The 21802-nt window shown below is 30.6% G+C and overlaps 3 protein-coding genes across 3 annotated transcripts; all 3 read left to right on the forward strand.

Moving 5' to 3' along the window:
- Window positions 1-1956: 1956 nt before the first annotated feature.
- LOC107606665 (uncharacterized) lies at window positions 1957-16095 on the forward strand. The gene is made up of 2 exons (XM_016308705.2): window positions 1957-3615; window positions 15769-16095. The coding sequence occupies exons 1-2, from the start codon at window positions 1957-1959 to the stop codon at window positions 16093-16095; spliced, it is 1986 nt and encodes a 661-aa protein (XP_016164191.2).
- A 1665-nt stretch (window positions 16096-17760) lies between these two features.
- Window positions 17761-18279, forward strand: LOC148550306 (protein FAR1-RELATED SEQUENCE 8-like). The gene has a single exon (XM_088494419.1). The coding sequence runs from the start codon at window positions 17761-17763 to the stop codon at window positions 18277-18279; it is 519 nt and encodes a 172-aa protein (XP_088350545.1).
- Window positions 18280-18296: 17 nt separating this feature from the next.
- On the forward strand, window positions 18297-20210 carry LOC107606663 (protein FAR1-RELATED SEQUENCE 6-like). Its single transcript, XM_088494420.1, has 6 exons — window positions 18297-18448; window positions 18543-18943; window positions 19039-19261; window positions 19333-19492; window positions 19577-20005; window positions 20097-20210. Exons 1-6 carry the CDS (start codon window positions 18297-18299, stop codon window positions 20208-20210), a joined length of 1479 nt encoding a protein of 492 aa, XP_088350546.1.
- The last annotated feature ends 1592 nt before the right edge of the window (window positions 20211-21802 follow it).

Genomic DNA, 21802 nt, shown 5'->3' on the forward strand with positions numbered 1-21802 from the left:
AAGTATAGCTCAGTTTTAATTAATTGATGAAGCCACTTGTTGTGGTTTGAATGTTGTTACTAATCGATCACTGGATCAGTACTCGTTTGTAGATATTGGTTTAGATTGTTAGAATATTTGTTTGTGGGTAGTATCTGAAATTGTTTATCAGATAATAAAGTAGTAAGAGTCGTGATTTGATTAAAAGCTGAATTATAATTCGGTAAGTAAAACTGTGTTTGAATATTTGATTAGGATGTCTTTTTGACTTGCTATTGATTGGTTTATATTTTGCTTTTGGAATCTGACCGTTCGAATTGTAAATTTTTTTCGGTATTGAAAAAATTGGTTGCAGGTAACTTTGTAACATGAACGTTTTGATGAGAAAATATATTTCGGTCAAAAATTTGGTGACAGAATGATTTATTTTGATCGCGTATGAGATAACTCATAGTTCAATTAGGAGTAATGACAAATGAAATATAATAGAAAAGATTGAAAGTAGAAGAATAAAGATGAGAACATCACTGTGTTTCGACTTATGAACTTATCTATAATGCATCTTTAGGTTAGTCATATTGATTTTGGAGTTGAGCTATGTTAGAAAATACAAATTGTCCAATTTATAGTCTGCATGGCAGTATAGTTGCTGGGGTGTTTTGGTGAGATGATCTATAGTACTGCCTGACTTTCTTTTAGTCGACGTGACTGTATTATCCTGTATATGAAACTTGGCGCATAAATGTATGATAAAAATAATATTGCTAGATATATTTAAAGAAAGTCAATCAAGAATGAAATACAGACTGATAATTTACGATGAAATATAGTTTGTACATGGTTGGTATCAGGGACAGATGTATAGGGGGGCAAGTGGAGGCCTGGGCCCCCCAGCTTTAAAAAAAAAAAGGTAATAGAAAGCTTAACCCAACGTCCCAACCCAAATAAAATATAATAGCTTTTAAAATTTTTCAAATCCCTAAAATTAATTTTGTTTGTTCACGTTTCCTATTCTATTTCCTAATTATCCTGTGCTATTTCCTCGCAAGTCACGCCGCACTCACCAAATCACTATCTCAGTGCCACTGCCATTCGCCCATTCCCAAGGTAAGTATCTAGTGTATAGTGTTATTTTTATATTTCAATCATATATAATATATTTATATCAAACACAAGGTATTCATTTTAATTTTGAGATTTATTTTCTCTTTTTATTTTATTTTATTTTTTAATAAAATTGAATAATTGATAGTAATTTAGTAAAAAAATTATTATTATTGATATTTAATTAATAAAAAATACTTAGATTTTGTTTATTTATGTAAGTATATAATTTTTTGAGTTTTTTTTTTCAGGTAAAAAGAAATTAGAACATTTTATGATGAAAAAGCAAAGTAAAATTGAAGCAATTTTTAAGAGAAAAGCTACTGATAATGTTGGAGTTCAAACAAGTCAACCCTCAAATCTTATTTCACAAGAAGTTCAAGTAAGTGAGCTCTCTAATCTTACTCAAAATACACATCAACATGAAACCAAAGTACCAAGATTAGAAAGAGATGTTGATATCTCTTTACTAGAAAGGGATCCAGGAAAGCGACGTCCAATTTGGCAGTATAATGTCAATGAACGTGATAAGATTCGTAGAGTATACATAATAGCTGGGCCATACCAACCAACAAATATTAGCTATCCAGCTTCTGGTAATAACAATCATCGTCGATATTTTCAATCTTCTTGGTTTAAGAAATTTTCAAGTTGGTTAGAATATTCACCAGAAAAAGATGCTGCTTATTGTTTGCCTTGCTACTTGTTTGGTAAACATTATGGTGCTCGCAATGATGGAAAAAATGCATTTTCAGAGTTAGGATTTAGTAATTGGAAGAAAGTAAACAATGGGTAAATTGTGCATTTGTATGTCACGAGGGTTCTATTCCTAATTCTCCCCATAATTTATGTGTGAAATCTTGTGATGATTTAATGGCTCAATCTAAGCATATAGACAAAGTTCTTGATAGGCATAGTGATGAAACTATTGCAAATAACCGTTTAAGGTTGAAGACATCTATTAATGTTATTCGATGGCTTGCATTTCAAGCATGTTCATTTAGAGGCGATGATGAAAGTCCTGGATCTTTGAATAGGGAAAATTTTATTGAGTTAATTAAGCTTTTAGCTTCCTGTAATCAGAATGTTAATAATGTTCTTGAAAATGCTCCTGGGAATGCTCAATATATATCTCCCGGTGTTCAGAAAGATATATTGCATATCTTTGCTAGAAAAGTGCGTGCAATAATTCGAGAAGAAATTGGTGATTCTAAATTTTGTATAATTATTGATGAAGCAAGAGATGAGTCAAAGCGAGAACAAATGTCTGTGGTTTTGAGATTTGTAGACAAGCACGGTTGTGTTCAAGAAAGATTTTTTGATCTTATACATGTTTCTGATACATGTTCTTTGACATTGAAAACAGAAATTTCATCAGTTCTTTCTCGTCATAATCTTGATGTCCAAAATCTTAGGGGACAAGGGTACGATGGAGCTAGTAATATGCGTGGTGAATGGAATGGATTGCAAGCTCTATTTCTGAAAGATTGTCCTTTTGCTTATTACATTCATTGTCTTGCTCATCGATTACAATTAGCACTTGTTTCTGCAGCCAAAGAAGTTTGTTATGTTCATCAATTCTTTTCAAAACTTACACTAATTGTGAATGTTGTGATTGTTTCTCCTAAACGTCATGATCAGTTAAGGGTTGCTCAAGCAAATAATGTTGCAAACTTAATTGCCAATGATCAAATTGTGACAGCTAGTGGACTTAATCAAATTGGTACTTTGCAAAGAGCTGGAGATACTAGATGGGGGTCTCATTTGAATTCTGTACGTAGCTTGTTATGCATGTTTGATGCTACTTGTGAAGTTCTTGAAAAAAGCACCGAAGAAGGTAATTTCTCCACTCGTGGTGATGCTAGTGCTGCTTATGATGCTATCACATCCTTTGAATTTGTCTTTGTTTTGCATTTGATGAGAAATATTTTGGAAGTTAGTCATGATCTTTGTCAAGCTTTGCAACGAAAAAATCAAGACATATTGAATGCTTTAACTCTGGTTTCTACTACCAAGACTTTAATACAAAGAATGAGAGAATCAAGTTGGGAGGCTTTCATAAAAGAAGTTATACTATTTTGTGAGAAACATGAAGTTGAAGTTCCTGATATGAATGCATTGCATATTCCTAGAAGAGGTCGAACTCGCAAAATTGTTGATCAAATTTCAGTGGAGCATCATTACCGTGTTAATTTATTTCTAGCTGTAATTGATACACAGTTACAAGAGCTTAATGGAAGATTCAACGATAATATGGTGGAATTGCTTACTTTAAGTTCAACTTTAGATCCCAGAGATAATTATAAGTTCTTCAGTGTCAACAAAGTATGTGAATTAGTAGAACGGTTTTATCCAGGTTACTTCAATGACCAAGAGAAATTTTACATTAGAATGCAAGCTCAACATTATGAACTTGATGTTCCTAATCATGCTGAATTAACTAACTTGTGCACAATTTCAGAGTTATGTCAAGGATTAACGAAGACAGGAAAGTCTTTAACATATCCTTTGATTGATCGTTTGATTCGCTTGGTATTAACTCTCCCTATTTCAACTGCTACAACTGAGAGATCTTTTTCAGCTATGAATATTGTGAAGAATAGACTCAGAAACAAAATGGAAGATGAATTGCTTGCTAATTGTCTTTTGATTTACATTGAGAAGAAGATTGCTGAAAAATTTGACACATATTCTATTATCGATGAATTTTATGATATGAAGAATCGACGTGTACCACTTCGTTAGTAAAAAGTACACATTTTTTTATACTTTAAATATATATTCTCTATCTGTATATTTTTATAATACATCTTACATTATAATTTATTTGTATATATTTTTTATATTATATATATTATTGGCCCCCCATAACAACATTTCTGGATCCGTCCCTGGTTGGTATATGAAATAGAAGAGGCCATATTGTATGGGAAAAATAAAAGAATTATGTAAGTAGGTTACGTCATGCTTATGGATTGTTTCACTGTAGTAAAGGACTTGTCAATTTGATATGTTGATGTTATTTTTCTCTTAATTGCCTTTCAAGTTAATTTTGGATTTTTTTTCTTTTTGTATCGTAGAAAAATATTTTGAATTTGTCGGTTAAAGCTAAAATTGAATTCCCTTCTCGGGAGCAAAATAATTGAAAAGAATGAAACAAAAAACTATAATAAAACAGCATAGATTAACATCGAGAAATCAAAAAGGTGGTTGAAAAGTAGAATAGTAATTATAGTAATAACAATGTAAATGACAACAAAAGAAATTCATTGTAAATTGGCTTAGATTGTTTAGGTCATATATGATTCGATTTTTGTTATACATCAGAAATAATAAAACCAATGTATTTGATTAAATGCTTGCATAATTATGCTAATTTAGAATTTCTAATTAGAACATGGAAACTGAAAATGTTTTATCTATTATATTTATTATATATCTCTAATTTTACAACTAAAATGTGTCACATGTCACTTTCTCATTACAATTGGAATTAAATCTTTCCCTCAAAAATTAGGGAATTCTCCTCTCCTCCTTACTAATTTTACAACCAAAATGTGACACATGTCACTCTCTCATTGTAATTGAAATTAAATCTTTTCCTCCAAAATTAAATAATTTTTTCCTCCTCCTTACTAATTTTACAACTAAAATATGACACATGTCACTCCCTCATTGCAATTGAAATCAAATCTTTCCATCCAAAATTAAAAAGTTCTCCCATCCTCCCTCTTCCTTTCTCTATTTCTCTCATTCCTTCAACCACTTTATCTATTTTATGTATGATTATCAATATCAATGATTAATTACTAATTTGACAATCAAAATGTACAACATGCCATTCTTTAATTGTATTAAAATTAAAATTAAAATATTAAAATTGAAATTGAAATATACCTATATTATATATCATATATTACTATCTAATTTAATAATCAAATGTATCACATGACACTCTCTTATTAAAATTGAGAGAAAATATTTTTTTTTTCAAAATTAATAAACTCCCTTCCTAAATTTTTTTATCTACCTCTCTCCATTTTTCTATTTCTCTCTACTATTTTTATTTTATATATAATTTATATTTTAAGTTAGTAATTTGATAAATCAAAATATGTCATCGGATATTTTTTTTACAATTAAAACAAATTTTTTTCTTTCAAAATTAACAAACTCTCACTCTCACGCTCATTCTTCATCTTTACGTTTCTCTCTCTTTTCTATTATTCTCTATTTTTTCTATCTTTCTCTTCTACAGAAAACAAAATTAACAAAATAATACCATTATTGTTATTATATACATAATTTTTTAGTTTTTTATTTAGTTTTAAATTTTCACCGCTTAACTTTCTAATTTATATTTTTATTTCTCTTCTTTCAAATATTTATTACATAAAATTGGGAGAGAATACTAATGTTATTATTAAAAGTTAGAATCAAGATTCAATTGTTTTAAAAAAATTAATTTTGAGTTAATTTTATAACTATCAGTATAATTTTTTATATTAATATCTAATTATATTTTTATATACATAGAGAGAAAAAATATTATTTTTAAATAGCAAGTATAAAAATTAATTATTTCTATTTGTGCAACAGACTTAACAGTTAATATCTAATTAAATGTAAAAGTATACACGTTAAATTATTTTGAACTTTAGATAACGAATGTTAAAATTAATTATTAATAAAAAATAGATTTTTTTATATAAAAATAATAACTAAAAATCTTATTATTTAATTTTTTTATTTATAGATATCTTGGTCTTCTTAGCCAAAAACTTTTGTCAACCTATAGCTTTTTTTTTTGTAAAAATAATTTGATTTTATAAATCTTTTGTTCCATGTATAATCTATACTATCAGAATAAAGTGGACCGTAATTTTTAAAAATTTATATTCCCGTAATGTTATTACGAAAAAAAATACTAGTATATAGCTAAAATTGTGTACCATTAGATAATATTACTAGAGCATTTGGTAGAGTTGGTTTCCTTTGTTGATGGGTTTTGAATAACTATTACCACGGTTGTTATTTCCGAGGTGTGGTCATCACCGATGTCACCGTTACCAGAACTTCTCTGGTCTTCTTCATCACCTTGTTTGTTTTAGTTCAAAAGTTGGATTAACCTTTGAATTGCTGCTTTTAGTGATTCCTTGATCATTAATAGTTTGGCTATAGTTGGGAGTTGAAGAGATGGATTGTTTTGCTTTTTTGCATTGACTAAAACCTGCAAAAGAGAGTAGATAATGGGACAAAAAATATGATAGTGGGGTTAAGTAAACTCGGCCCTAAATTTAGCGATCAATTTGGTGAAGGATCTAAATTTGCATTGGTTAAGTGGACTTTACTTAAAAATCAGCCACTAAAGATTAATAATAAATTTATTAACAAACAATTTAGTGACAGTTCTAATTTATCATTAATTAGGTAGTCCTTAATTGAAAATCGGTGACTAAAAATTAGTAATTAAAGTTTTAGTACTTAATTAAATCAGTTGCTAAATTTCTTAAGCGACCAATTTTACTTAAAAATTAATTGCTATATCAATCGTTATTTTAATTTTTTTTCGTAATGAAAAGATATAAAAAAAATATTGTTATATCAATTTAGCCGGTCTTTTATTTATAGTCCATTCGTTGTATTTTGGATAATTATACTTGAAGTTATAATTTACCTTAAATAAATTTATGCCCTTTACTAAGATATTTCATATAGAACATTTTCTGCTCCTCTTATTACATTCTTTTCTTCTACATGATCAATCTCTCCTCTCCCAAAATTAAATCCCCCTAATTATAGCAATTTCCAATTCCATATTGTTTCAATAACCTACTCTATCCCACATAATAATGGATCCATGATACGAGATCATGATACATGCATCTCCTAGAAGTTTTATAACTAAGATAAGGTTTTATCTTGAGATAAAGAAAAGCAATAAAATTAAATCGTATTGGCTTTAAGTATATGTGGATATGCGTGAATCTTTGCATGTAAAAGCTCGGTAAATTGCGTCTTTGCACTCAAATTTTAATTGGATAATTATTCGATTCCTTGTTCTTTTGGTTGCTTCTTTTGTCGTGTTTGAAGCATGGCCATTACGTCTTTTCATCACAAAAGAAATATGGGACTAGATATATGTTGTACATGGACGCTCTCAAAATTATATTATATATTATCTACTAATAAAGAAACCAATATTAAATTCACGAATCATCTTTCTCCCCATATATTTGTATGAAGGAACCTTTCTCTATGTATGTGGGGACTAATGCTCATGATATGAACGTTTTGTTCTCAAGATTATATACAATATAGTACTTAGCTTGGTTAAAGAGGATTATCATTAATTATTATGAAGAAGGCAAGGGCAAGAACATTGCTAATCATTTGCACAAGGAAAGTCCAACTACAATCATTGATGATAATATTAGATATATAAGTATTAATGTTATTTTTTTATTAGTTTAAATTTTTAGAATGAGTAATTTTATGACATGGTATCAAAGTTCTATATTTAAAAATTTTAGAGTTTAATTTTTCGTAAACCCTAAAAGTAAAAAATAGAATAAGATAAATAAACAAAAAAAAATGTCTATGTAAAAATCAAACAAATTTAAAAGATATTTTTGTTTGATAAAAAATGTTAGAAATATAACTATTAATATTATTTTTTTATCAATTTAAATTTTTGAGACAAATGATTTTATCACAGATGAAGCAACTAGAAAAGTAATAATAGATTAGCTATTCCATATTTCTATATGCAGTTAAGCAGTTTAATATACCACACAGTGTCAGAAACTAAAGCTTTTTAATTGTTACTTTTTTTTTTCTTAAAAAAATTAAAATAATAAACTAGTGAACTGATGAAAGTGCCTCTAATTTTAGTTTTAGCATGTGCCATAAGCCTATATATGTGTATATAAAAAATTGTATCATTATAGCTTATTTATAGGTAATCATGATTCATGAATGGCCAATATTGACTAAAATGGATTTGGTAAGTACATCCATATACCAACTACCCAAGACATTCATATATTCCACAACAGATACTAATTTAATCAATTCACCCTAATAATGATCTCCAATTCCTCCACTTCCTTCAACTCCAACATCCTCCCCTTTTTATTTATATTGTTTTTGGCATGACGATCCTCCCTTCTAAAGTTCAGGTAGCTTGGACTCTTTTGCTAAGCCCAATTTCCTTCTCTTCTCTGGTAAAAAACATAATTTCTGTTTTTTTTTTTTTTGGGCATTGGCCCTTCTTTAATGAAGTGTTTCAGACCAAGCAAAAGTTTTAGATATGTTTCAATTTTGTTTCCACCAAAACGGGTTTCTACATATGAGGCCCACGAGGTTGGCAACCATTTATTTAGTTACAAAGTCCTAGAGTCCATGACAAAAAGAAAAAAGGTCCTAGAGTGAAATTTAGAGGAATGAATTTTAGTGGGTGACTGGGTGAATTTTAGGCCGAATTAAATTCTGATATTATTTAAAAAATGAGTGGGCTTAATTTAACTTTAAAAAGGTGAGAGAAATTTACATTTATAAAACACCCCAAAAATCTTGACCAAAAAAAAAAAACGCCCCAAAAATAATATTTTTGAGAAATGTGATATTGGTAATAACTTTTATATGAAATAGAAAAGTTGAAATTTTGAAAGGAAATAAAGACATTTTTCTTTCCTAAATATGTTGAATGGGGGTGAAAGTGTCAAAACAAAATTAAAGAATCAAAGTAAGGCAAAGTGAATAGCAATCTAACCTTCAATTCAACACCTATAAGAATTATTTATTTTCTTGTGTTTGGGTTATTTTTGCTATGAAAAAAAATAAATAAATGCGCCTACTATGAAGAAGTGGATGAGTTTAGGTCTGAGTTCCAAGGAAGGGGAGCAGGGTCTCTGACAAATCCACTTATCCTCATGGCACATGCATCCTCCTCCAAATTATTTCAACTTTTGTTAGTTGTTTCTTCTTCTTCTGCTCTGAATCACTACGTTTAGTGGTCATATTCTATTTCATTTCACCAACGATAATTATAATAATATAATATAATAATGTACTATACTATTAACTATGAAGTGCTAAAGAAGTATTAGATTCGTGCATGCGTGCAACAACCTTGGCCTAGTCTTTCTTGCTATGATTTGTTTAATTAATAGGGGGATTCAAATATTATAAGTAGTTCATTCGATTCCCATGATCATCCTATAATATAAAAATTGTTTAATTATGAAGAATTTTATGAAATTGTCCAAATTGAAAATATATATCTTTAGTGTTACCAAAAATATTTTGTTTTTATCAATCAAAGTGTGACACATGATAAAATTTTCCCTCACAATCTTGTTTTACCGAAGATATATAACTTTGTAAAAATATTCAAGACCTCCTATGTGATATAAGTGTCCGCTTGGTTAAAAAATAATAGAATTTTTTATTTTCATTTTATTTTTTATTTTTTGTAAATTCTAAATATAAAAACAATTGAAAATAAAAGGAGAGTGTTAACTGTTAAGTAAACAATGACCATTTTGAACAATATGAACAACCACCAGTCAAATAAAAACACACTACACCTCCAAATTAACCATCTAAATCTTAATATTAAAATAAACATCCGTACAACTAGTGAAATGAATATCCGATATATCTATTATTCACATTGTTTAATATTTTCATTATCTACCTATACTTTTTCAAAATAAAATCAAAAGCCGAACATACTCTAAACTTTTCAGTATCATTTGAGTTGTCCATACATAAGCTTTGAACTTATAATATGTAGCTTTCCTCTTCTAATTTTTAATAACCACTCCTAATTATTAGATTTTTATCATTTAAATTGGGATTTAGCTAAAAAGTATTGTTAAAATACTTGTTAAGGAAGTAAAATATATTTCTTTCATTAAAAAAATTATATTGAGAACATAAAATATTTTGTCAATTATTTTTTTAATATTTTTAACAAGTTTCTTAACATAGGACCTTTTAACTTATTGGTCTTACATGCACTTTTGGAAAAAAAAATAATTATAATTAGAAAGTTTTATAAATATTAAGCTCTGTATTAAAAAATATAACTTTCATCACATATTGGGGTACGTGTTTACTACAAATTTCAACTTTGAGGTCAAATTAAATGATACCTAATTAACCATAGGAAATTAATTTTTAATTTATTTTGTGGCCAATATATATAATTAATAATAATTATATTAATTATTTTATATAATATGATTTATATAATAATTTTATTTATTATTTTAAATATTAAATAGAATTATTTATTATTATTTTTAATTGAAATTAATAATAATAAAATTAAATATTCTATTTTATTTGTGTTTTAAAATTTTGTAGAAAGTACATTCTATTTTATTCTGCTTTCCTATGTCCACCAGACTTTAAAAAAGAAGATATTAAAAATAATAAGAGTCTCCATAATGAATCAAGCAAGGGTAATAAAGTTAAAAAAAATATGTTTGCAATATGTCCTAATGCCACATATGAGAAAGAAGAGAGTATAAATCAGCGAGATTTATAAGAAGATTGAGAGTAAAAATTGATATTAATAAATGCTTGAAAGATAAGAGATTGAAGGTGAATAGTTTTAAAAATAAGAAGAGTCATAAAAGAAAAATCAGCAAAAAGAGAAGTAAAACAATTGCTCACTAAGAAGAAAAGTGAGGTTAGCTTAGGAAGAGACCATAACAATAAAGGAGAGGATGTAGAGTCGAAGATGAAGCTATCAAAATTTGAAGAAAATTAATTGAAGATGACTTACGTGGATAATGAAAAAATAAAAAAAGTTAGATTGGACAACTCTCAATTTTAGGTATTATTACATTTATGTACTATATATTCACACAACACACTCATATACACTACATGAATAAATACAATTAGTATGATTTTATATTCTTCCATGAAAATTTGAATTCAGTATAACTCTATGTGAGGCAAACAAAGTTGCCATTTGATCCGGTATCAATTATTAATATTGTTTGATTGATGTATTTGTGAGAAGATTTGAGTAGTTGAGCCTTTAGTTTCAAATTATCCAAAAAAAACTTAAAATTTTGGCCCTTAACATATTAAAATTGTATTTACAACTTTTTTTCCATCAAAAAAGGTGTTGTATAACTTTATTAGAGATACAATTTTTTTTTTGTTGAAAATTGTTTATCACCATCACTCAAAACCAAGTAATTATAATTTACGGTGATTTGGTTGGAGAGGAGCAAACTGCATTTATACAAAAACGCCAAATAATTTGTGAAGCCCTGATAGCTTGTGAGACGATTGCATGGTTGAAAAGAAAGAAATCGACTGGGATTGTAGTAAAATTAGACTTCAGAAAAGCTTATGACTAGGTGAGATGGAGTTTTGTCGATCATGTGTTAAAAAAAATGGGGTTTGGGATGATGTGAAAAAGGTGGATACAAAGACTGTTTGGAACAACAACAATGTCGGTTATGATAAATAACTCCCCAACTAAGCCATTTAGGATGGAAAGGAGACTTAGACAAGGGAATCTAATGTCACCCTTACTCTTTGTTCTTGTAACGGAGATGTTAAACAAGTTTATTGACTGTGCACGAGGAGCACATATGATAGAAGGGTTAGAGGTGGGAAAAAGAAAAATGTCGCTTACACACTTTCAGTTTACAGATGACACGATCTTATTCTGTCCACCTAACCCAAAAATTCTAAGAATGTATAGGAGAATATTGAAGTGTTTCGGCAGGATGTCCGGGTTGGAGATAAACTTTGATGAATCAACCATCATTCCAATAAATTGTGAGGAAGAAATGGTGCTGAAAATGAGAGAGCTACCAATTTCTTATTTTGGTATCCCACTAAGAGCAAGCCCAAGAAGAGTAAGTACATGGAAGCCAGTTATGACAAAATTGAGAAGAAAGTGAGGAGTTGGAAAGCAAGCTTGTTATCAAAGTTGAGTAGGGTAGTTATCATAAAATTGGTGATCAATAGCCTTCTCATGTATTTTCTTGGACTATTCAAGATGCTGAAAGAAGTGAAAAAGAAGATTAAATCAATGCAATTTAACTTTTTTTGGGGGGTTAAAGAAAAAAAAAAGTAATGCTGACAATCAAATGGAGCGTCATACAAAAACCAAAGGAGCATAGAGGATTCGGTGTAGGGGATATGGCAATAAAAAATGCAGCAATGTTATTTAAATAGTGGTGGAGATTTTCTGATGAGAAGGAGTCTTTGTGAAAAAAGGTGGTTAGCTCATGCTATGATGTTGATACATGCACAAAGGTGACTGAATATGAAGGCAAAGACTCAAATGGGCCTTGAAAAGATATAGTTGAATATTACAAATAAAAGTGACATATGAAGAGAAATAAGTAAGGTTGGATGAAAAATGTGTGTAGGAGATGGTCGAACAATAAGATTTTGGAAGAATTTGTGGATTGGGGATAAAACTTTAAAAGAAAGATCCCTAGGTTGTTCAATGTGTCAAACATGAAGGGAAGCAAGATCTGTGACTGTGGTGTGTGGATAGGGTCAACCTGAGTGTGAAATTTTCAAAGGCCAAGAGAATTCTTTGAGAGAGAAAACACAAATTTAGAATTACAAAATATATTGGATAGTGTATTTTTTTGTGCAGGTTACAGGGATAGCTTGGCGTGGACATTTGGATCAGATGAAAAGCACATTACAAAGTCATTCACTGACATTGCAACAAAAAAAATATGACGAGCCAACAATAAAGTATGTGTTTGACAACATTTGGCAAGAAGTGGTACCACCAAAAGTAGAAATATTGTCGTGGTTCATGATCTTAGGAGTCTTAAATACAAAGAATATCCTCTTGAGAAGATGTATCATAAATCAAGGTGATGAAATGTGTGTGATGTGAGGTGATAAACTAGAGACAATGAACTATTTGTTCTTGCACTGTAAGTATACTCTAAATATGTAGTGGCAAATTTTTTGTTGAAAAAATGTATGTTGGGTAGGTAATAGAAAATAAAAATTTAGTTTGAATATTAGATGTCTCAGAATGTAGATAGACAAAAAAAAAGAATGAATAATTTATTTTTTCAGCATTATATGGGTTGTATGGAGTGTAGAAATGAGATAATATTTGAAAAGAAAATAATACTTTAAAATAGTGCAAGGGAACAGGTTTAGGACTAGTGGTGCAGTGATAAAAGAAGGAAAATAAGATTAAGATTGATAGATTAATAAGATTTGAGAAAGATCTGAGGAGAGAAAATGAATATGGTGACAATGTGTCAAATATATGTCCAATACTAATATATATACAATTAGAGGATATGTAACAAATTATGCAGGTCAAGTGGAATGTTATATGAAAAATCTTATATCTGAATATTCAAGAGGTGAAGCGGTACTTAAAGGCATGCAAGGAGCAACACAGTTCTTATTTAAAGAGTTTGGCTCGGAAGAAGAAGAGTTGAAAATGAACATTGATTACAAAGATATTATTGACTGGAATAAAGAAAAGGAAGAAACAAGCTGGGAAGTAAGATTCTTGAGAAATAAAACAAAGTGTATGAAACATTTGGTTTATATTATTCATCTTAAATACAAGGTGGAGGAGTGCTTCAAGAAAAGAAGCAAGTAGGAACAAATGGCGACGGATAAGATTATTGAAGCATGAGAAACATGGAGTGATGTCCAATATTAATACATTACTTAACTTCGAATTGTATTAGATGAACTTCTTAGGTTTTAAATATGTGCGGTGATATATTGTTGTAGTACAGGTATTTATGGAATAGGTTGGCATATAAATGACTAATTATCTTTGATGGCAATGTTAAAGGAGATTAATTAGCTGAATATATACTACTTCATGAACTCTTCTTTTTTTTTTTGGGTCGAGTTTGTAATACAAATTATCGAAAAAAAAAATTATAATTTATAAATCAATACTAAGATTACCAACTCTTTAATTACATTCATAAATTTAGATACGTTTTCACATTACATATATAATTTGAATTTAAAAGATAAATTAAAAATTAAAATTTTCTAATATCAAATACAATACAAGCATATAAAAACTGAAAAAGGATATCCATATATTATGTGCTTATGTGTCACTCGCGCTCTACAAACTAAGTATAATAAGTGTATACAAAAAATAAGTAATATATATAAAATATATGTTAAAATATAAAATATATTTAAAAATTTATAAAAATATATGTATTTATATATAAGTATATATAAGTAATTTAATAATTAAATTTTTATGTACATATAATATTTTTATAAATTTTGTATATTTTCTTTTAAAATTAAAAGATAATATCTAAAACACTTTGAGCACTAAAGAAACAAATAAACGGTATTTGGTTTATGCTTTTATCTAAGGAGGGATATAATAGAGACACAAACATTAAAAATATAGACACAAATTATTAATGTACATATATTGTATTTAATAAAATATTGAATAAGACACAATAAAATTTGAAAAAGTCCAATCATATTTTGTAAAAATTAATAAAAAATAAAAATGTAAGAAATTGAAGTGTAAAAAATTAATAAATATAAAAATATAAAAAATTGTGTCTAATTAATTGTGTCTCTGTATCTCAATATTTTAGAAGAATATATATATATATATATATATATATATATATATATATATATATATTGTGTGTATTTATATACTAACGTGTTTATTCAAAATTTAGGATTTTTTTCGTATATAAAATAAAATAATTAATTATTTTCCTAGAAAATATTTTTTAGCTTTATTTTCAAGGATATGATTTTTTTTTTGGGAATAAGAGCAAGTTCGCCGCACCCCGACGAACTCTATGATGAGTTCAACACACTATTTAAATTGATGGGACCATTTTTGTTTGTCCTTTTCTTCCTTTATTCTCCCTTTCAAATTTTTTCTGTTACTCTTTTCTGTCTTTTCGACATCCGTAAAGTTTAGTGTGGACGATTTTCTCAGTTCCAGGTTAGTAAATAATAGTCTATTTTTTTATCTTAATTAGAATTATTTGGTTTACTGTTTACATGTTAGATAAAATTGTTAGGTATAGATTGTTTGTTGGTTAGAATAACAGATTTACTGTTTACATGTTAGTTAGTTAGACGTACTTTTAAGTGTTGTTATGTTAGGTAGATTATTTTATGTTACCGTTTTTTAGTATAGTTACTGTTTATTGTCTATAAACATGTTAATGAATATAAGAAAGTATATTATTAGTTAATTTAGTCAGCGTTATTAGCTTGCGTTGTGAATTAGAAGGTAATTAATGGAATAATTAATTAGGTTAACTTAGATAAGAAAGAAACGTGAGCAATAAAATTTAGAGTTAAGTTAGTTATAAATTAATTAGTTACATGACGACGTCAGTTAAATAGGATAAACTTAAAATTATTAGGGTTATAAGCTATTTTTCATTTAGTTTATTTTTTAATAATCTAGTGTGTAATTTTATTTTACTAGATTGTGTTTCAATGGAGCAGCAGTTATTGGGTTGAAAAAGTATGAGGAACCAATGCTCTTATTATACAATGCATACAATGGGCTTAATTGAAATTAAAATTAAATTATGGGTATTGGGGGTTTAATTGAAATTAATACTGAATTATAGTTACAATCATTAATTATGAAGATTTGCTAATTTGAATGGTTCAAAAAATTAGGATTCAGTTATACCAAAACACAAACCATGTTCATTTTTCTATGAACGGTGCCGACACAACCAAGAACCGAACCCCTCTCGCCAACGTTACTATCTCATCTTCTCACTGGCTCATGTGTTATCACCGGAAGTCGCTCCCAGAGACGTCGAGGTCCACACCGGTGAACGCCCAGAAGCGCATTCCCAGCGTGTGGCTCCTTCTGGCGGCACCGCATCAAGTCCACCTGCCCAGCCGGCCTGTGGTCTATTCGATGTATTCATCGTGCAAGATAAAGGAGTTAATAGTGTCTCTCCTTTGATACGTCCATCACCATGTGGTAGTTCGTAAATGGCGTGTAAGGTCGTGCAGTCTCTGTGTTATGTTCCATCATCCATTCCTGACCACAATCCATCGAAACCACCAGAAGAAGCTCCAGAACATTTTGTTGCCGACGGTCAGCAGCCTAATAAGGTGAGAATGGTTCGTTGAATTGTTCACCATCGATGCTTATTTATATAAGTTTTAGATGTTCGTCTTTGCATGCAGGTATAATATCTTCAAAGATTAGAGTAAAGTAGTTAACAAAATAGTGCAGAATCCTATTAGTCTTAAATTGACCTGTAATGAATAAAATATGTAGGTGCATGTACTAGCATAAAGAAGCACTAGTTCTTCTGCGTGAAACTATAAAATTTCTATTAATAAAGAGTGAGTTAGGTATCTATGCAAAATAGTTTATTTTATGTAAAAAATATCATATTCTATAATGTAAAAACAAGGCCACAAATGGCCAAAGAAGCATATACGAATGGTTAAATAGCAAGTTCTCTTCCAACATATAATCATGATAATCAGATGAATTATGGGTTAATATATTGCTTTAATTAAAACAAATAACAGAAAATGAGTTCATTTAAAAAAATTTTGGACACAAAGATTAACACACCATGGATGCTTATTTATATAAGATTTAGATGTTCATCTTTGCATGGAGGATATGAGTGCGTTAATGAGTCATGGAATATTAATATGCAAATTTAAACCAGCATGTATAAGCAATTTAATTGGTACACTGGATAAGTGGCTAGTTTAGAAGTAATCACCCATGATGTGCTTGATGCCTAGAGAATAAAATGATGAGGAGATTATTATATTGTTAAATATAATAAGATAAAAATAACTGCATTGTTATTGTTAAGACTTTTCCCGAAAATGTAAGCTAAATAGAATAATAAGAGTCATGCATGTTTAGATACATATTATATATATGAGTATACATGATAGATGGTATATGCATTAAAAATGCCACTTTAGTGACATTGGATTCACAAACTCAGTAATGAAATAAGTGCATGTTGGTTGTATGTGCTGCTTTTTGATATCGGTGGTACACAGTGTGATGTAGAACAGAGGATATTAGTAGTTAAAATGCTTATATAATAGGTTAAATATAATAGCTTCTATCAATAGGTGATACCGATGCATTTTTTTCCAAATTAATATAGGTAGGATGATGCGGTCCAGTTATATTTTTGTATCCTTATATATGGAGTTTGGAAAGGATTTTTATGCATCTCATTTACTAGTGGATTATTTAAATAGTTTTCATGAATCTGATTTTTGGTGTTTGTTTTCGTGATTATAGGCCATGCCAAGATTGGATGTTACTGAGGTTGGAAGTGAAGAGATGGATATTTGTTACGAGGTTTGGATTCTAGTTTCATCCTGTATTATAATGCTTGGGACAATAACCATCGTGATTTTACATTTTGTTCGTTTATTTTGCGAATATAGGACATGCCGCTTTTGGATCTTTCGCAAGTTGGAAGTGAAGAAATGGATCATGGTCACCAGGTTTGGTCTCAAGTTTAATTTTTTGTAGTCCTGAACCGCATGGTTGATTTGAACTTTAACGGTTTTGTTTTGTTTTTTTTTTTTGTTTTTTTAAATAAATTTGATACTTAGGTACCGGATCACGATGGCCTTTGAGAAGATGAAATACCATGTGTTGGAATGCGGTTTGAGCAATTGCAAATGGCTCATGAATTCTATGTGACATACGCAAAGAAAGTCGGGTTTGCTACTAAGATACGGACGACAACCTATGATAAGATCACAAATCAACCCATTAACCAAGCTATTCACTGTAATAGGGATGGGTTCCGTGTGTCTTGTGTCAAAGCGTCAACGTGGAAGAACAGGATCTCAGCTACTGGGTGCAAGGCAAGGATATACGTGAAGTTTGACAAGGAGACGCAAGACTGGTTTTTCTTCAAGGTGGAGTTGAGTCACTCGCACCCATGTTCAGCGAGAAAGGCGGTGTACTACCATGAGTATAGGAAGCTGACCATGCATGCGAAGTGCGTGATCGAAGACAATGATGAGGCTGAGATTCGACCAAACAAGACTTTTCTAGCTTTGGCAAATGAGTCTGGGGCCCATCTAACCTGTGATACTCAGAAAAGGATTTACGAAACTATATTACAGCTAAGCTCCGAACCAACAACGTCAACGTGGATGTCAGAGAGATGATAAACTATTTCATGAGAATGAAGGACATCAATCCAAACTTCTTCTACGCGGTGAATTTGGACGATGAGTGTAAATTTTGGAGTGCAGTATGGGTGGATGCAAGGTGTAGGGCGTCGTACGAGTATTATGGAGATATTGTGTCACTTGATAGCACATATAGCACAAACAAGTATGGAGTTATTTTTATGGGGTTAGCTTTATTCCTTTTTTTCCTAGCTTGGTCGTGACTGATATTTGTTTTTTGTCACTGTTTTTGCATGTAGGCATGGATTACCGTTTGCGTCGTTCGTCGGTGTCAACCACCATGGTAAGTCGACCATCCTTGGTTGTGCTCTTCTTGGAAATGAGAAAATTCCAAGTTATGAGTGGGTTTTCCGCCAATGGGTCAAGTGCATGGGAACTGCTCCACAGCGGATCATTACAGACCAATGCAAATCCATTTTTCGTGTAATAAAAAATGTGTTACCTGATACACGCCACCGGTGGTGCATCTGGCACATTACGAAAAAGTTACCGTACAATCTTGGAGGTTATCGCCGGTACAGAGAGTTGTATGATGAGTTCAATGATATTGTGTGGAACTCTCGGACCGAGAAGTTATTTGAGGATAACTGGTATGAATTCATAGACGAGCACAACTTACATAACAACACATGGCTGTCAGGTCTGTTAGTGTACAATTATTTTTTGCTCATTAGTTAAAATCTTTTTTGTAGGTGGATTTATATGATTTAATAAGAAGTTTATTTTTTTATGTAGACCTCTTTGATGATCGACGCATGTGGGTCCCAATATTCTTCAAGGGTGAATTTTGGGCTGCCATGAGGAGCACGCAAAGGAGTGAGAGCATGCACTCATTCTACGGAAATTTCTTACACAGTCGGACTAGCTTGGTCCAATTTGTTCACAAATATGACAATGTGCTTGGAATTAAGGAGCAAAGGGAACTGGAGGATGATGCAGCATACTCGTGGGGGGGGGGGTTATCCCTTGTGCAACGACCTCACCTATGGAGAGACAATTTTAGCAGGAGTACACTACTTGCATGTTTAGGGATGTTCAAATTGAGTTTGTCAAGAAGGCTAATTGTATGGTCTCTGTTGTTGCTGAAGAGGGGCCAGTGGTATGCATGAAGGTTGAAGAGGAAAAACTAGTGAATGATAGTATTCTTTGTGTTCTGTACGACGTCCACTTCGATCGATCCACACAGGAGGTTTGTTGTGAGTGCAATCTATTTGAGAGTTCAGGAGTGTTATGCTGTCATTGTCTTGAAGTCTTCCATTCTTACAAGGTTTAGAAAGTACCTAATCGATATGTTCTCCCTCGTTGGAGCAAGAACACAAAGCGCAAGCATACATATGTCAAGAGTAGTCACGATGTCAGTCGGTCGGATGAGAGTCATGTTGCATTCAGGGGACTATGTGCACACTTCTACAACATTGCTCAGGATTTTGTAAACGACGATGAAGAAACAGCCTTGCTTCATGCTGCTCTAGAAGAAACAAGAGCTAAGTTGACTGCTCACCGTGTCAAGAAGAGGTCTGAGACTGTGGCGGACTCCTACAACAATAATGGCTCAACAAGTTTGAACGTTGCCGCTGTAATGGACATCCAAGCCCCATCGAAGGTCAACACAAAGGGCCGGCCAAAGAGTAAGAGACTCGGCGCTGCCTTGGAGAAGTCATTTAAAAAATCTGCTCGGAGGAAAAACAAGCATGACCCCCCGGTAAATGTGTGTATCAAACTCGACCTAGCATATTTATTTGGTATAGTACTATAGAAGAAGTTAACTGTGGACCTTTTGTTTTGTTAACCAGGTGGTTTGTCCGGAGTCAACTCAAGATGTAAGATTCGGTGGTGTTGTAGGCCAGGCTGATCCCGAACAAGTTGGTGGCTTCATGTCTTTGTTAAGCTCCTTTAGCAAAAGTTAAGATTTGTTATACAATGCATTCATTTTTTTTTCAAGATTAGTGGAAGAGGCTGGTTTCATGGGGTAAACATATAGGGTTTAAGTTTCTATGCAGTTGATCAGAGAATAAGATTGGATTGATTACATGAAGCATGTTAATGTCACCCGAGTGAACCTTTTGCGTTATTTTATTCCAATGAATTGAATGCATAATTAGTATATACCATGGTTTTCCTTTTACTTCGAAGTATCGGTCTTCACCCTAAGCATGGATGGGTATCCGTGAGTATTTCTGTGTGCAGCGTTTGTTTATTTTGATTAATTGTGACCAAGTTACACTGGATGTTCATTACAGTAAAGTATAGGATGTTTAGTTTAACTATATCTGTGGATAGTCATTGACCGCCTACTCCAATATGCGCACACATGCTTACTTTACTAAACAACTTTGATAACCACAGGAATCTAAGTTGCAAGAGAAATAAAACCATAGAGTCTTTTACGGTAAGATAACCACTAAATTTTTCTCATGTGCAACAACAAAATTAATCCTGATGTCATTCAAAGGTGACTTTAATAAATCCCTAGGCATATCAGCATGTCATTCTAATTAGGCATAACTAAATCGCTAAACATATCAGCAGCAACTTTCATAACTATAGTATGGTAGCCATACGTAAAAGGTCATTATTCAATTAATAAAAGGTCATTATTTTTTTAAATGTATTTTTATTATGTTCTAAAAGTGCATTAGCATATATACTCCTTATTTTTTAATTATTTGCATAATATTCCTGTTATTAGTAAATTACAATATTTGCCTGTTTAATACATAGTATTCTTTAATTTTTAATAGTAACACGAAATATAATTATCTTAGTTTAATAAAAACTTATATCTATGGTATTAACGTCAAATGTATTTTTAACTAATATTCTATTGTTAATTTACCTAATTTACCTCGTTATAAATTCACAAGAAAGGGAACATATATTATATTTATTATCAATTATGATGCTTATATTATTTTATAAACATTATTAAAATGTAAAACATTACATAAAAAATTCTGTATTATTTGTTTCTACACTCGGGGTGACTATAAATTTTTGGATTTTTATCAAGACTTCGAATCAAAGTTAAAAATAACAATTTCTTATTCTTGAGCGGATGCTGAATTTCACTATTCGTATGGATATTCATTATAGTACATTATAAGATGTTTAGTTTAACTATATCTGTGGATGGTTATTGTTCCTATAGTCCAGTATTAACAAATATGACTACTTTACTGTCCAGCTTTGATAACTCCGGAAATCTAAGCTGCAAGAAAACAAAGACCCTTACACGGTAACATAACCAACATATCATTTTAATGTCAAGCCAAAAAAAAATTAATCCTAGAATCATGTAATTCTAATGTGACATAAATAAATCCGTAGCCATATCGTCAGCAAGTAAAATAATCACAATAAGGTAGTTCAATTCACTGGAGCTAAGCCTAAGTAAGCAACTTCTTTCTTCCTTTGCGTATTGCCCCCTTCGGCAATTCTTCCGCACGTTCAATCAATGACCTCGTGCTAGGTGCAGTGTATGGTGAACTAACGTCCTTCT

Source organism: Arachis ipaensis, chromosome B7 (assembly GCF_059453495.1).
Source record: "Arachis ipaensis isolate K30076 ecotype BB chromosome B7, ASM5945349v1, whole genome shotgun sequence".
Lineage (NCBI taxonomy): Eukaryota > Viridiplantae > Streptophyta > Magnoliopsida > Fabales > Fabaceae > Arachis > Arachis ipaensis.

Excerpts from the sequence above, each read along its gene's own strand:
- LOC107606665 (XM_016308705.2), top strand. The coding sequence starts at position 1,957 with ATGGCTCAATCTAAGCATATAGACAAAGTTCTTGATAGGCATAGTGAT. Across the intron at positions 3,616-15,768 it reads TTGATCGTTTGATTCGCTTG|GATTCAGTTATACCAAAACA; the intron begins GTATTAACTCTC and ends TCAAAAAATTAG.
- LOC148550306 (XM_088494419.1), top strand. The coding sequence starts at position 17,761 with ATGCGGTTTGAGCAATTGCAAATGGCTCATGAATTCTATGTGACATAC.
- LOC107606663 (XM_088494420.1), top strand. The coding sequence starts at position 18,297 with ATGAAGGACATCAATCCAAACTTCTTCTACGCGGTGAATTTGGACGAT. Across the intron at positions 18,449-18,542 it reads AGCACATATAGCACAAACAA|GCATGGATTACCGTTTGCGT; the intron begins GTATGGAGTTAT and ends TTTTGCATGTAG. Across the intron at positions 20,006-20,096 it reads AAAACAAGCATGACCCCCCG|GTGGTTTGTCCGGAGTCAAC; the intron begins GTAAATGTGTGT and ends TTTGTTAACCAG.